General features: G+C 43.3%; 1 protein-coding gene across 2 annotated transcripts in view; it reads left to right on the top strand.

Moving 5' to 3' along the window:
- ARID1A (AT-rich interaction domain 1A) overlaps window positions 1-12,869 on the top strand; it is a 93,196-nt gene that overhangs the window by 63,453 nt on the left and 16,874 nt on the right. For both annotated transcript variants that reach the window (XM_055137498.1, XM_055137497.1), the window contains exons 5-8: window positions 8,710-8,950; window positions 9,247-9,336; window positions 10,030-10,197; window positions 11,462-11,774. In XM_055137498.1, the coding sequence (XP_054993473.1) occupies window positions 8,710-8,950; window positions 9,247-9,336; window positions 10,030-10,197; window positions 11,462-11,774 (812 nt within the window). The remainder of the gene's footprint in view (window positions 1-8,709; window positions 8,951-9,246; window positions 9,337-10,029; window positions 10,198-11,461; window positions 11,775-12,869) is intronic.

The raw sequence follows: 12,869 nt of genomic DNA, 5'->3' as shown, positions 1-12,869 counted from the left end.
TAGGGGAAGAATTTAGTTGGTAATGCAGATTTGGTCATTTCAGACTGAGCATTTGGGTTTATTTAATTCAGAAATCTCTGAATTTAGTGGGTATAGCTGAGGCTTCCACCATACACCCAAACTTACTCCAAGTATGTGTATAGAATTTACCTGGCTCTCCTGGTCAGTAGTTAACCTGCTCTAATGGTCAGCCCAGCTTGGCAAAAACGCTTCAACTGAAAGAATATGAGCACTGAATCTGGGGATTAAGAAAATCTCCATTCATTAAGGAGTCAGCTGAATTTGTAAGAAAACCTGAATCTGAGCAGTCCCATAAGCCTGTTCTTCAGACTTGATTGTTGGTGTTCTTTAATCTGCTCAGTAAAATAAACTGATGTCATCCTTGAGAGAAACTGGCGGGAGATTGTTTAAACCCCCCTTCTCTAACCCCAATCATCCGGTTTGAAAATGTACTTCATCTGGCAGCCAAATCATGTCAAAACTTGAAATTCTTCCTGTGAGAGCAGCTTTAGCAACCCTCATCCCATCCCCACCCCCAATGAGGTATGGACTGTGTGATTTGGGGCATGGTTTTGTTGTGGTGTGAAGAGAAGGTGTTAGTTGCTGAGTTCTATTTGTCAGCATAGCTTGTCAAACCCATGCTGGCACCCTCTGGGGTTGGGCAACCAATCACAGCTGGAACAGTTATCGTCATGGAGTCCCTGTGGGCTTCCTCTATCAGGTCATATCCCAAAATAACATTGGGCAGTATTTCAAGTGAAGAAACGAAGGCTTTCGGGGCTGTAGCCAGCCTGGAGTGTGAGATTCTGTGTGAAATAGTTGGACCTGCTCCAGTGCTTTTGATCTGCATGGTAGATGAGCAATAAAATGCATGAAACACGTTGGAAACACGTGAGGAAATTCTCCCTGGCCCTTCTGCTTCCTTGGAACTGGCAGGGCACTGAGTGGGCTGATACTCACCTCCCATCTCTCAGCAGAACTATGCTTGGAGGAGAAGAACAAACCTGGGAAAAAGATACCTTTCCACTCACTAGGGCATTGCTACAATTCTTCCAATGTTCTTTCTAGAAGGTGCCTGTTCGGTGGGCCCTTTTTTCAGGAGAACTGAGAACTGAATCCTGAAATATTAAAAGCAGCCTCCACCAGGGAGAATAGGGTCTTTGATTGAATTTTGTGTGATAAACACAAAGTTTTGTTGTAGAGAAGCTGAACTTGTAGTCCCATTAAGGGCTGACTCAACAACCAGACATCCGGCTTTTTGTGGAACAAAAGACCAGAAAAACTGGCTTTTTTTTTTTTTTTTTTTTTTTTTTTGTAGGGCAGAAAGCAGAGGTGTGTCCTGTGCAATGTTAAAGGACATAGAGTTCAGAGCAGTATCTGTTGATGTGTTGGGTTGTGAGAAGCACTATTTGAAGTCTTTTGACCTCATCAGTTAAAACACTGGGCTAGGGAATAGCTGAAAGGGCTAGAGTGCATGCTTTGCATGCTGGAAGCCTGGGTTCAGTTCCTCAAAACAACTGAAAAAATAATGTGGATGTATTATAGTTTTTTTAACTGTATCTCATGGTGATTCAATTTTAAAAAAAAAGTGGACCAGGGGTGTATCTTACTGGTTATAGCACTTGCCTTGCATGTGTGAGACCCTGGATTTGATCCCTAGCACCACAAAAAAAATAGCAACAAAAGAGAAAATAGTTGACTACATAGTTTTACTGTGATTAGTTATTGAAACCAAAGGGTATGTCTTACATCTTAATACTGTTTGTATGTATATTGTCAAATCTCTTGATTCCTAGTTATTGCTGATGATATTGTGTGTTCCATATGGCCATAGCCATATGGTGCCAGTGGAATTGTATGTATATGCCCCAGTGATGTCACTGATTCAGATTTGTTCAGCCCTCTCATTGTGTAAGAAAATTTAAATTCAACTTGTGCTAGTTTTGCTGTATGTGACACCAGCTACATATATGGCATGGACCTCGATAACCGAAAAGGTATGGGGCTTTCTCAGCCCATGTAGCATAGCAGCATAATGGAGAGAGAATGGAAACACAGACTTTGTTATTGTGCTTCAGCAGACATGAACTTAAAATCTAGTTTCTTTCTTGTGGGAGAGAGGATTCGGGCTACATTCAGTGACCCTCAGGGCTTATTCCTGGCTCCTGATGGTGCTTGGGGGACTAAATGTGGTACCAGGATTAAACCTGTGTCATGTGCTCAGCAAGTTCCCTGCCTGCTTTATTGTCTCTTTGGCCCCCCCAAATCTGGTTTCTTTCTTTTCTGTTTTCTTTTGAGGCCATATCTGGCTCTGCTCAGGGCTGGCTTCTGGCTCTACACTCAGGAATCAGTCCTTTCTAGAAAGCTCAGGGTACCATATGGGGTGTCAGTGACTAAGCCTAGTTTTGCAGTATGCAAGGCAAGCGACTTACCCACTATACTCTCTCCCAACCCATGGTTTCTTATATTAATTTTCTTAAGTATGTAATCCAGTCTCTAAGCACCAGCTTACTCATCTTCAACATGTGAATATTAGTAGTAACTACTTTTAAGAATTGTAGAAAAGGGGGCTGGAGCGATAGCACAGTGGGAAGGGCATTTGCCTTGCACGCGGCTGACCCGGGTCCGATTCCCAGCATCCCATATGGTCCCCTGAGCATCGCCAGGGGTAATTCCTGAGTGCAGAGCCAGGAGTAACCTCTTTGCATTGCCAGGTGTGACCCAAAAAGCAAAAAAAAAAAAAAAGAAGAAGAAGAAGAAGAAGAAGAAGAAGAATTGTAGAAAAGGACTTGAAAGATAGAACAGTGGATAAAGATTCTTGGCTTGGACACAGCTGACCCAAGTTTGATTCCAGGCAACCTATATTGTCTGAGCCCCTCCAAGAGGAAGTCCTGAGCATTGCCGGATGTGACCCAAAATAAGTAACCCCATCTTAAAGAGTGCTTGGCATATGTTTGAATGTGGCTGTTGTAATATTAATAGTAAATAATCTGTCCCATCTTTATTGATATTATGCTTTTTAATTTCTTTTTTTTTCTTTTTTAAAGTCAGCTACCCCCAACTAGCCAGCCAGCCATCTAGTGAAAATGATAGTTTGAGAAATTGACCTCCAGCCACCAAATTAGAAAGATAAGAAAATTAGTGCTACTTCCTTTTCCTCTATTTCTCTATGCCCAGGCATGCTAGCCCATGCGGGGCTACCCTTGAGAGGGGTTTATTTAGCATTCTTCTTTCTAGGAGCTGTGTTTTTTCCAAAACTGGCAGCTCTCTTCAGAGTGCTTTAGTGAAGGATGCCACATTTTGCCACTACAGATGCCACCAGGTCCTGAGAGCCTAGCCTTGGGTTTGCTGGCATTTTCTTTAGTTCCTGGGATCCCTCCAAACATTCTTGGGAATGTGGAGAAACATGGCTAAAGGAACATGCACACCCTTTCAGCCCCAACCCATTAGAATGGTCAGCAGATGGTGGTGATTTCCTTCCTTCACTTCCCTCATTAGTTCCTTAGAAGAACTCCATTGCTAGAAGTACCTCTGTTGAAAGCAGCTTCAAGAGAGTAGAGAGAGGGGGGGAGCCATAGTATAGTGGGTAAGGCACTTGCCTTGTACGAAGTAGCCAACTCAGATTTGATTACCAGCACCCCATATGGTCCTCTGAGCACTGTGGGTGTTTTACCATTTAGGGGCCAGTGGTGAGATGCTTACCTTGCATACATAGACCTATAATTTTGATCCCTGGCATCAGGAGAAAAAAGAAAAATGTTTTTATCCTGAGAATGTTTATGCTTTTCCGGTATTATTAAAGATAATGTTTAAGATGCTTTTGAATCTCACGCAGAGAAGGTGGGGAGACTGGGCTACTGCACTTAGAGAATCACTTCTGATGGAGCTTGGGGGACAGTATGCAGTGCCAGGGATTAAATTCGGTCATCACATGCAAACAAGACAAGCACTTTACTCTCTTTACTATCTCTCTAGCTCCATGATATTTATTTTAAAAGCCATTTGAAGGGTCAGAGAAGATAGTATAGTGGGTAAGTTGCTTGCCTTGGACACAGCTGACCTGGGTTTGATCACTGACACCATATGTGGCGCCCTAAGCATTGCCAGGAGCGAGCCATGAACACCACCTGGTGTGACTCAAAAACACAAAAAATCCGTCCAGATAGACCCAAGTTCTTGTTCTATGGGCTGGAACTCTGATTTCTTTTCTGTTCTGAAATACACTGATTTCTTTTTCCTCTGAGCAACTAGTTCTTATTACCAGAAACTGGCAGTTGATAAGGGAGAGTGTAGAATGGAATGTTGCAGGAACCTACTGGTCTCTCAAAGAGAGCACTGAGACTGTGGTTTCTGTTACAGGGCAGGGCTTAGCAAGTAACTTGCGAAACCTTCTGGCTTACACAGTTGACTCCTTGTCATCTTGCTGCCTCTTTGAATTTACTTCTCCGAGGCTCAGAGGTCAGGTGCCCTCCCTGGTATAGTTTAACTTTCACATAGAGATGGAATCCTCCTCTTGAAATGAACCCACAATTCTGTAGCACCAGGTACTATAGTCCTCAGAGAGGGAAAATCCAATGCCTTCCTCTGTTACTTAGGCTTCTTTTCGAGACAGAAAACTTCATCTTTCATTAGACACCCCCCCTCAACTCTTGGTCCCACCCACTATTCTCTCCCTCTCCTGATAACCTTGATTTGGTCGTAAACATCTGTTGGCTTGTTTACTTATATTTATCTGCCTTATTTATTTACATTGTGGATGTAGGTGAAATGCTCAATATTTTTCTCTTCTGACTTTACTGTGCATATTAGCAAAAATTTCTTTCTTGTTTTAGGGCTACAAATGGCAGTACTCCTGGCTCTGCTCAGGAATCACTCCTAGCAGTCTCAGGGGGACCATTTGGGGTGGTGGGGGTCGAACTTGGGTCAACCACATGCATGGCAAGCATCCAACTTACTGTACTATCTCTTTGACCCCCAGAATTTCTTTTTATAGTTTTTGGAGCACACCCAATAGACACGGGTTCGATTCCTCCACCCCTCTCAGGAGAGCCCAGCAAGCTACTGAGAGTATCTCGCCCACACGGCAGAGCCTGGCAAGCTCCCCGTGGCGTATTCGATATGCCAAAAACAATAACAACAAGTCTCACAATGGAGAGGTAACTGGTGCCCGCTCGAGCAAATCGATGAGCAACAGGATGACAGTGATACAGTGATTCCCAATAGTGTTCAAGAATTATTCCAGGTTTGGGGCTGGAGCAATAGCACAGCGGGTAGGGCATTTGCCTTATACATGGCCGACCCGGGTTCAATCCCCAGCATCCCATATGGTCCCTTGAGCACCACCAGGAGTAATTCCTGAGTTCATTAGTTAGGAATAACCCCTGTGCATCGCCGGGTATGACCCTCCCCTCCCCCAAAAAAAAAAGAATTATTTCAGGTTTTTTTATATACAGGGCTCACTCCTGGCAGTGATTGGGGGGCCATATGCAGTGCCAGGAATCAAATCAAGTCTGCCTTTTGAAAGACAAGCAAGCAAGCATCTTACACCTTACTCTCCAGCTCCCAAATGTTTTTATTTTGAACCAGACCAGCTGTACTCAGGGTTTACTCTTTGTTTTTATTTTGAAACTTTTTTTTTTGGAGATTTACTATGCTCAGGGCTATGCCCAGTTCTCAGGATCGGATGGGATTGGTCTTGGGGGACCATATGGGATGCCAAGGATTGAACCCAGGTTGGCTGCATGCAAGGCAGTATCACTCTGGTCCTGAAAAAATTTCTCTCTCTCTTTTTTTTTTTTTTGGCCACACCTGGTGATGCTCAGGGTTTACTCCTAGCTCTGCACTTAGGGATCACTTCTGACAGCATTCCAGGGACCATATGGTATGCCAGGGATTGAGCACAGATTGGGCGTGTGCAAGGCAAATGCCCTCTCTGATGTACAGTCTCTTTGAACCCAACAATTTTATTTTTATATGCCGATTCCATGGTACAAGTTTTGTGGGAGGGTTTGGTGGGGGTTGTTTCTGTTTGTTTGGGCGCCACGATGAGTCTCAGAATGCAAGGGATAAACATGGCATCAGCCATATGCAGTGCAGGAACCTTCCCCATTGTACTATTGTTCCAGCTCTACAAGTTTAAAAGAAATTTGGGAGGCCAGAGTGACATACAGCAAGTAGGGCATTTGCCTTGCACCCAGCCAACCCAGGTTCAAGCCCCCAGCATCTCATATGGTCCCCCATGCCGGGAGTGAGCCCTGAGCATTGTGTGTGGCCCCCAAACAAAAAAATTCTTTAAAAATAAAAAGTCTGGTTTTTGGTAGGGTGTTTTGGTTTCTTATATTTTTGGCTCATGATTTGCAATATTTTAATGAATAGGATTTCTTTAGTAACAGTCGCTCACCACACCCGCCCCAAGAGTGTGCACTTTTCCTCCACCGTTTCCCAGCGTTGTGCTTGTCCCTTTCCCTTAATACCTCCCTTCTCTCCCCTGTGGTAGCGCCTTACCAAATACTGGTATTTGGTATTTTTTGGGGGGAAAAAAGAAAAAACAATGAGATTTGGGGTTTAAGCAGAGTGCTGCTGGTATGACATTTGCCTTGCACACAGCCTAGCTCATTTGGTTTGATCCCTGGAACCACAAGTGGTCTCCTGAGACTTTCCCAGAGTACCCCTGAACACAGAATAAACCCTAACAAACATCAAAAAGAACAAAAACAACTACTGCTGTGAATGTGGAAGGGCCTCATTCATAGCCAGCGGGATTTTCTTCTTTTTCCCTGAAAATAGACACTAAAAAAAAAAGAAACCTAGAAATTGAGGGGCCAGAAAATCATGCAGCAGGTGGGCGCTTGCCTTGCATATGGTTGACCTAGGTTTGATCCCCTGCATCCCAAATGGTCCCCTGGGTCTGTCAGGAGTAATTCCTAAATGCAGAGTCAGGAGTAACCCTTGTTACCAATGTGGCCCCAAAACAAACAAACAAAAAAGAAAACCTGCAAAACACATCTAGGAAGAGAGATATTATCTAGGCAGGAACCCTGCTTCTTGGCATCTAACTCAACAGCAAAATTTAAAAAATTAAAAAATTTAAAAATTTAAAAAAAAATTCAGAAAAGATACTGCATTCCTATGTTCATTATTGCATTGTTCACCATAGCCAAAATCTGGAAACAACCCAACTGTCCAAAAAACAGATGACTGGATAAAAAAGTTCGGTGGCTCCTCTAGTGGTTAATTCAAAGTGGGCAAAGCCTCTAAATAAACACAACTTCACATTAAAGGTCTTAAGTCTGGGGAGAGAACTGGGTTTATTCATTTGATAAACATTTCTTATTCCTATTTTGGCCAAGTATTAGGATTTTAGCTCCAGACTTCTTTGCAGTTATGGAGTTGCCTTTCCTGTACAATATACCTTTTCCTCCCTCCTTACACTTATGTCGCATAGTATCTTGGAATCAGTCCTTTCTGAACTTCCATTATAGTAATGTAATAGGGGAATCTATGAATATTGCCCAATTTGTTAATATTCTTAAAATAGCTCTGTTCCTATTTTGGCATTGTTTTTGTAAAATTTCTCCATTTGGAAAAGAACTAAACTCTCCCTTGAAAGACCTATTCTTTTATGACTAAAAGTTGGAGCTGGGAAAGATGAAAGGCTTAAATTTATGACTGCATAGACTATAGGCACAACTAATAATAGCTTATAACTGATTGTTTTTGCAGCTGCAGGGATCGAACATGGGGCCTCATGCATGCAAGGCTTAAGGTTTACCACTCAGTCACATCCCTTGCCCTGTCTTTTGTTTCTGTGGAGAAGTGGGTCACTGTAGCTACACCTGACAGTGCTCAGGGGCTGTGCTCAGTGGTCACACATGGCAGTGCACTGAAGACCATATGTGGTACCAGGGATCAAACCAGGGTTGGCCTCATGCAAAACAGGCCCTTTAATCTCTGTACTATCTCTCCAGCCCCGTAGCCCTGCCTTTTTTTTTTTCTTTTTGGGTCACACCCGGCAATGCACAGAGGTTACTCCTGGCTCTGCACTCAGGAATCACCCTTGGCGGTGCTCAGGGGACCATATGGGATACTGGGAATCAAACCCAGGTTGGCCGCATGCAAGGCAAACGCCCTACCCGCTGTGCTATTTCTCCAACCCCTATTTTTTATGAATAAATTTTACTACTACACCACAACCCTTTATGTGTTGTCTGTAATTGCTCTTGCTACTATGATAGCAGAGTTGAACCATTTTATAACAAATTCTATATGGTCTATCAAATACTATATCAAATCAAAAATGTTTCTTGGAACACAGAGATAGCTTAGTTGTAAAGCACCTGGCTTGTAAGCATGAGACTATAAATTCAATACCTGAGTTACTCCACATGCTGAGTGTAGTCACTAGTAAGTACCACAGCAAAAAAATGTGTAATGTTTGGTGTAGTATAACCAAGTATGTGCAAATACTGGGTGTATCTAGTCATCGCATCAACTGCTACTACAAAGGGAATGGAAGGAAAGAAGAAATAAAATTTTCTGTATGGCTCTTAATACTGTTTGCCATATGTAGGCCATAATTTAATAACTACATGATATGTGTGTAGTGTTTGCTTTTGGTTTAAATAAAATGTTAATCATGTCATAAGAATGTTGAAAGAAGAACCTTTCTGCCTAATATTGCTAATCCATGATCTTGTGTGTTTGTTTCAGGATCTGTCTGGTTCGATAGACGATCTCCCCATGGGGACAGAAGGAGCTCTGAGCCCTGGAGTGAGCACATCAGGGATTTCCAGCAGCCAAGGAGAGCAGAGTAACCCGGCTCAGTCTCCTTTCTCTCCTCACACTTCCCCTCACCTACCTGGCATTCGAGGCCCCTCCCCATCCCCTGTTGGCTCTCCTGCCAGTGTTGCTCAGTCTCGCTCAGGACCACTCTCGCCTGCTGCAGTGCCAGGTACCCTGAAATGCTGGGCTTTGGAACGAGGAAAAGGGGGGGACTGTCCCCCAAAGATAGTGGAAAACCTCCAGCCTTTCTCTGGCAAAAATAGCACATCTCTGATTTATGTCTGGAAGTTTCCCTGCAACGTTTGAAAATGGGAATTGGAAGCCCTTGACTGAATGTCTCTGTGTATGTGATCCTGGGAGGTGTTTGGCCTTCCCAGGAGCCATATCCAGCTCCAAGTTGACCTCCTACTTAGAATTTCCAGGCTTGGCCATGATTGACTTAATTCTTTTCTCTGTCTGGAGCAGGCAACCAGATGCCACCTCGGCCACCCAGTGGCCAGTCAGACAGCATCATGCATCCTTCCATGAATCAATCAAGCATTGCCCAAGATCGAGGTGAGAGCCTCTGCTTTCAAAGGAGACATAGTAGAGAGCTAAAGCCAGCACTTGGTTATTTTGTGCAATAGTTTTTGCAAACTATTTGACCATAAAGCTTAGGACAATCCAAGCAGTACATTGTCAAAGTAGCCATGTTGGTAGCTCCTAGAGTTGTATTCCCCCACAGATATTTTTTTCTCGGTATTTGTTTTTTAATAAATTCCACCGTAAGTTCCACCACTGCCAGTTTACTTAATTTGGTTTGACATTAATCTTTGCCCTTTAATTCACACAACAATTTAACTTTTTATCATGCTATTGTCTTGTCAGCCTCCATTATAGAAACTGTTTTCTTGCTTGGCTGTGCCACTTCAGAGGGGTTGTGTCTATAAAGACACATAGGGGCCAGAACAATAGTACAATGGGTAGACACCTACCTTTCATGCAGCTGACCTGGGTTCCATTCCCAGCACTCCACATGGTCCCCTGAACTCCACCAGGAGTGATCTCTGAGCAGAGTCAAGACTAAGCCCTGAGTACTGCCTCATATGCCCCAAAACACAAGTAAATAAAAAGATACATAATTATATAACAAATAAGATAGACTTTATGCAGGGAGTTGCTATGGTTGCTGGTGAAATTCTAGGGTAAAGGGGAGAGCATTTGTTCCATTTTACCAGGATCATAACTGTAATATCTCCCTACAAACAGGTTACATCCAGAGGAACCCCCAAATGCCCCAGTACAGTTCCCCCCAGCCTGGCTCAGCCTTATCTCCACGTCAGCCTTCCGGAGGACAGATGCACACAGGCATGGGCTCCTACCAGCAGAACTCCATGGGAAGTTACGGACCCCAAGGGAGTCAGTATGGCCCACAGGGTGAGTGTATAGATGTGAGAAAAGAAAAGTCATATATCTAGTATGTTGTTATTTGGTTATAAGGGTAGGACTGTCTTTGCTTTAATACTTACTGGTTTCAGGGCCTAGCTGGGGCAGGACTATGAAAGATTTTAAATATCCCTGAGCATCAGTTTCATCTATAAAATGGGACTGAAGTGTTAAACCTAAGACAGAACACAGGGGACCTGAGAGGTAGTACAGTGGGTAGGTACAGCTTGCCTTGCACAAAGTATAACTAAGTTCAATCCTAAGACCCCATATGGTCCCCCAAGCACACCAGGATTGATCCTAGCCTAAAACCAGGAGTAAGCCCTGAGCACCACTGGGTGTGACACAAAAAAGAAAAGAGAGTGGAACCAGAGTAATAGTACAGCAAGTAGGGTGTTTGCCTTGCATACGGCTGACCCTGGTTCAATTCCCAGCATCCCATTTGGTCCCCTGAGTACCACCAGGAGTAATTCCTGAGTGCAGAGCCAGAACTAACTCCTGAGCATTGCAGGGTGTGACCAAAAAGAAAAAGAAAGAAACTTAGTAGAATTCCAGAAGGTAATTAACTATTGGCTATTGCATTTTTTCATTTGAATACATTGTAATAAACCTTTGTCTCAGAATCAGCCCTAAAAGAATCTTAAGGTTGAGTGTCATGCATAGAGAGAAAGCAAGCGGAGCATGTAGAACAGAAAGACTCTCTCTGGGAGTTTAAAGGGTTTGGATGATAGCAAAGTGAGCCAACCTTGCTCTCTGCTGTGCTGTCCTGTGGTAAGGAGACCACAGAGGTTGCCTTTATATGTTTCTGTGTCCCCCTTGTTTTGTTGTTTTTAATGGGATAAAAGCTACCAAATTCCCTTTAGGGACTGGAATGATAGGACAGCAAGTAAGGCAAATGCCTTGCACGCAGCTTACCCGAATTCGATTCTCTGTCCCTCTCGGAGAGCCCGGCAAGCTACCGAGAGTATCCTTCCCGCACGGCAGAGCCTGGCAAGCTACCCGTGGTGTATTTGATATGCCAAAAACAGTAACAAGTCTCACAATGGAGACGTTACTGGTGCCCGCTCGAGCAAATTGGTGAACAGCGGGATAACAGTGCTACAGTGAAAGGCTACCATGAAAGCCGGCCTCTTTTCCAGACCAAATATTGAATGATTCTTGTTTTTATCTTTGGGGTTTTAGAGTTGAGCAATGTTGGTGAGTTATTAGTGGATCACTAACCAAATCTCTGCATCTTCTCTCCTTCTCCTCCCAGGAGGCTACCCCAGGCAGCCAAACTATAATGCCTTGCCCAATGCTAACTACCCCAGTGCAGGCATGGCTGGAAGCATGAACCCTATGGGTGCTGGAGGTCAAATGCATGGGCAACCTGGCATCCCACCTTATGGCACACTCCCTCCTGGGAGAATGAGTCATGCCTCCATGGGCAACCGGCCTTATGGCCCTAATATGGCCAATATGCCACCTCAGGTTGGGTCAGGGATGTGCCCCCCACCAGGGGGCATGAACCGGAAAACTCAAGAAACTGCTGTCGCCATGCATGTTGCTGCCAATTCTATCCAAAACAGGTAAGGCCTAGGAAATAAAAGAGGATGTCAATGCAAGAAATACAGAGTCATTCAGATCGTTGAGATACTCCTGGTCCTAAACCATATCATCTTGGTCACTATGCATTTTATATAGAGGTGGGGTTTTGTTGGCTTGTTTAGAAAACTAGATATCCTTATAGTGAAAAACAAAAATGCTGGTCCATGTGTACTTGTGCACTTATGGGGCTCAGCTAAACCGTTCTCAAAAGCTTATTTAATATTTCCCAGTTTAGTTTCTAGGTTTCCAAAAAGATTTTCTCCTTCTTCCCAGTACCAGAAGCAAATCCATATCCTCCTTCAAAGAACAAAACAAAAATCCATATTCTCCAAATGCAAGGCATGTGATGTACCACTGAACCATATTCCTGACCCTCCAGAAGGATTTTTTTATCATATACGTGACTCAGAATTTGGTGTGAGAAATTTCTCTTACTATATTTTGTTTTTAATTTTGGGGCCACTCCTGGCTGTGATCAGGAATTACTCCTGGCTCTGTGCTCAGGGATCACTCCTGACAATGCCAGGGATTGAACCAAGGCTTGGCTACATGTATGGCAAGTGCCTTAACCCTTGTACTATCTCTTTGGCCCCTCTCTCTCTCTCTCTCTTTCTCTCTCTCTCTCTCTCTCTCTTTTTTTTTAATGAGGTTCTATGTTTTTAACTGATACTGAAATACAAAATTACTGTGTGCTTTTGTATGATGATTTAAAAAATCTCCTTCATTACTGACTTTGTTAAACATTATTATCTCACAGTTTATCAAGGGTCTGTTTTTACATCTCTGTTAATGCCTCTAGTTCTTAAAATGACTCTTGTATTACTGGTGGATGGAGGTTGACTAATGATTATAAAAAAGAGGTGGATTTGGTAATATTTAAGAATAATAGAAGTAATAGTATGAAGTTTGCAGTAGATCCATAAAGAATATAAAGCCCTTCTAGGTACTGTGCTGATAGGAGTCCAGTACAGTTGGTTCTTGATGTGACAATGAATAGTACAATTCATTTTACTGGAGACAATAGTAAAATTCATTTTACTAAGGCTGGAAAGAGAATAGGAAACACACCACTGCCT

Source organism: Sorex araneus, chromosome 5, assembly GCF_027595985.1.
Source record: "Sorex araneus isolate mSorAra2 chromosome 5, mSorAra2.pri, whole genome shotgun sequence".
NCBI lineage: Eukaryota > Metazoa > Chordata > Mammalia > Eulipotyphla > Soricidae > Sorex > Sorex araneus.
Note: the sequence above shows the minus strand (reverse complement) of the source record. Positions and strands in the feature narration are given on the sequence as shown.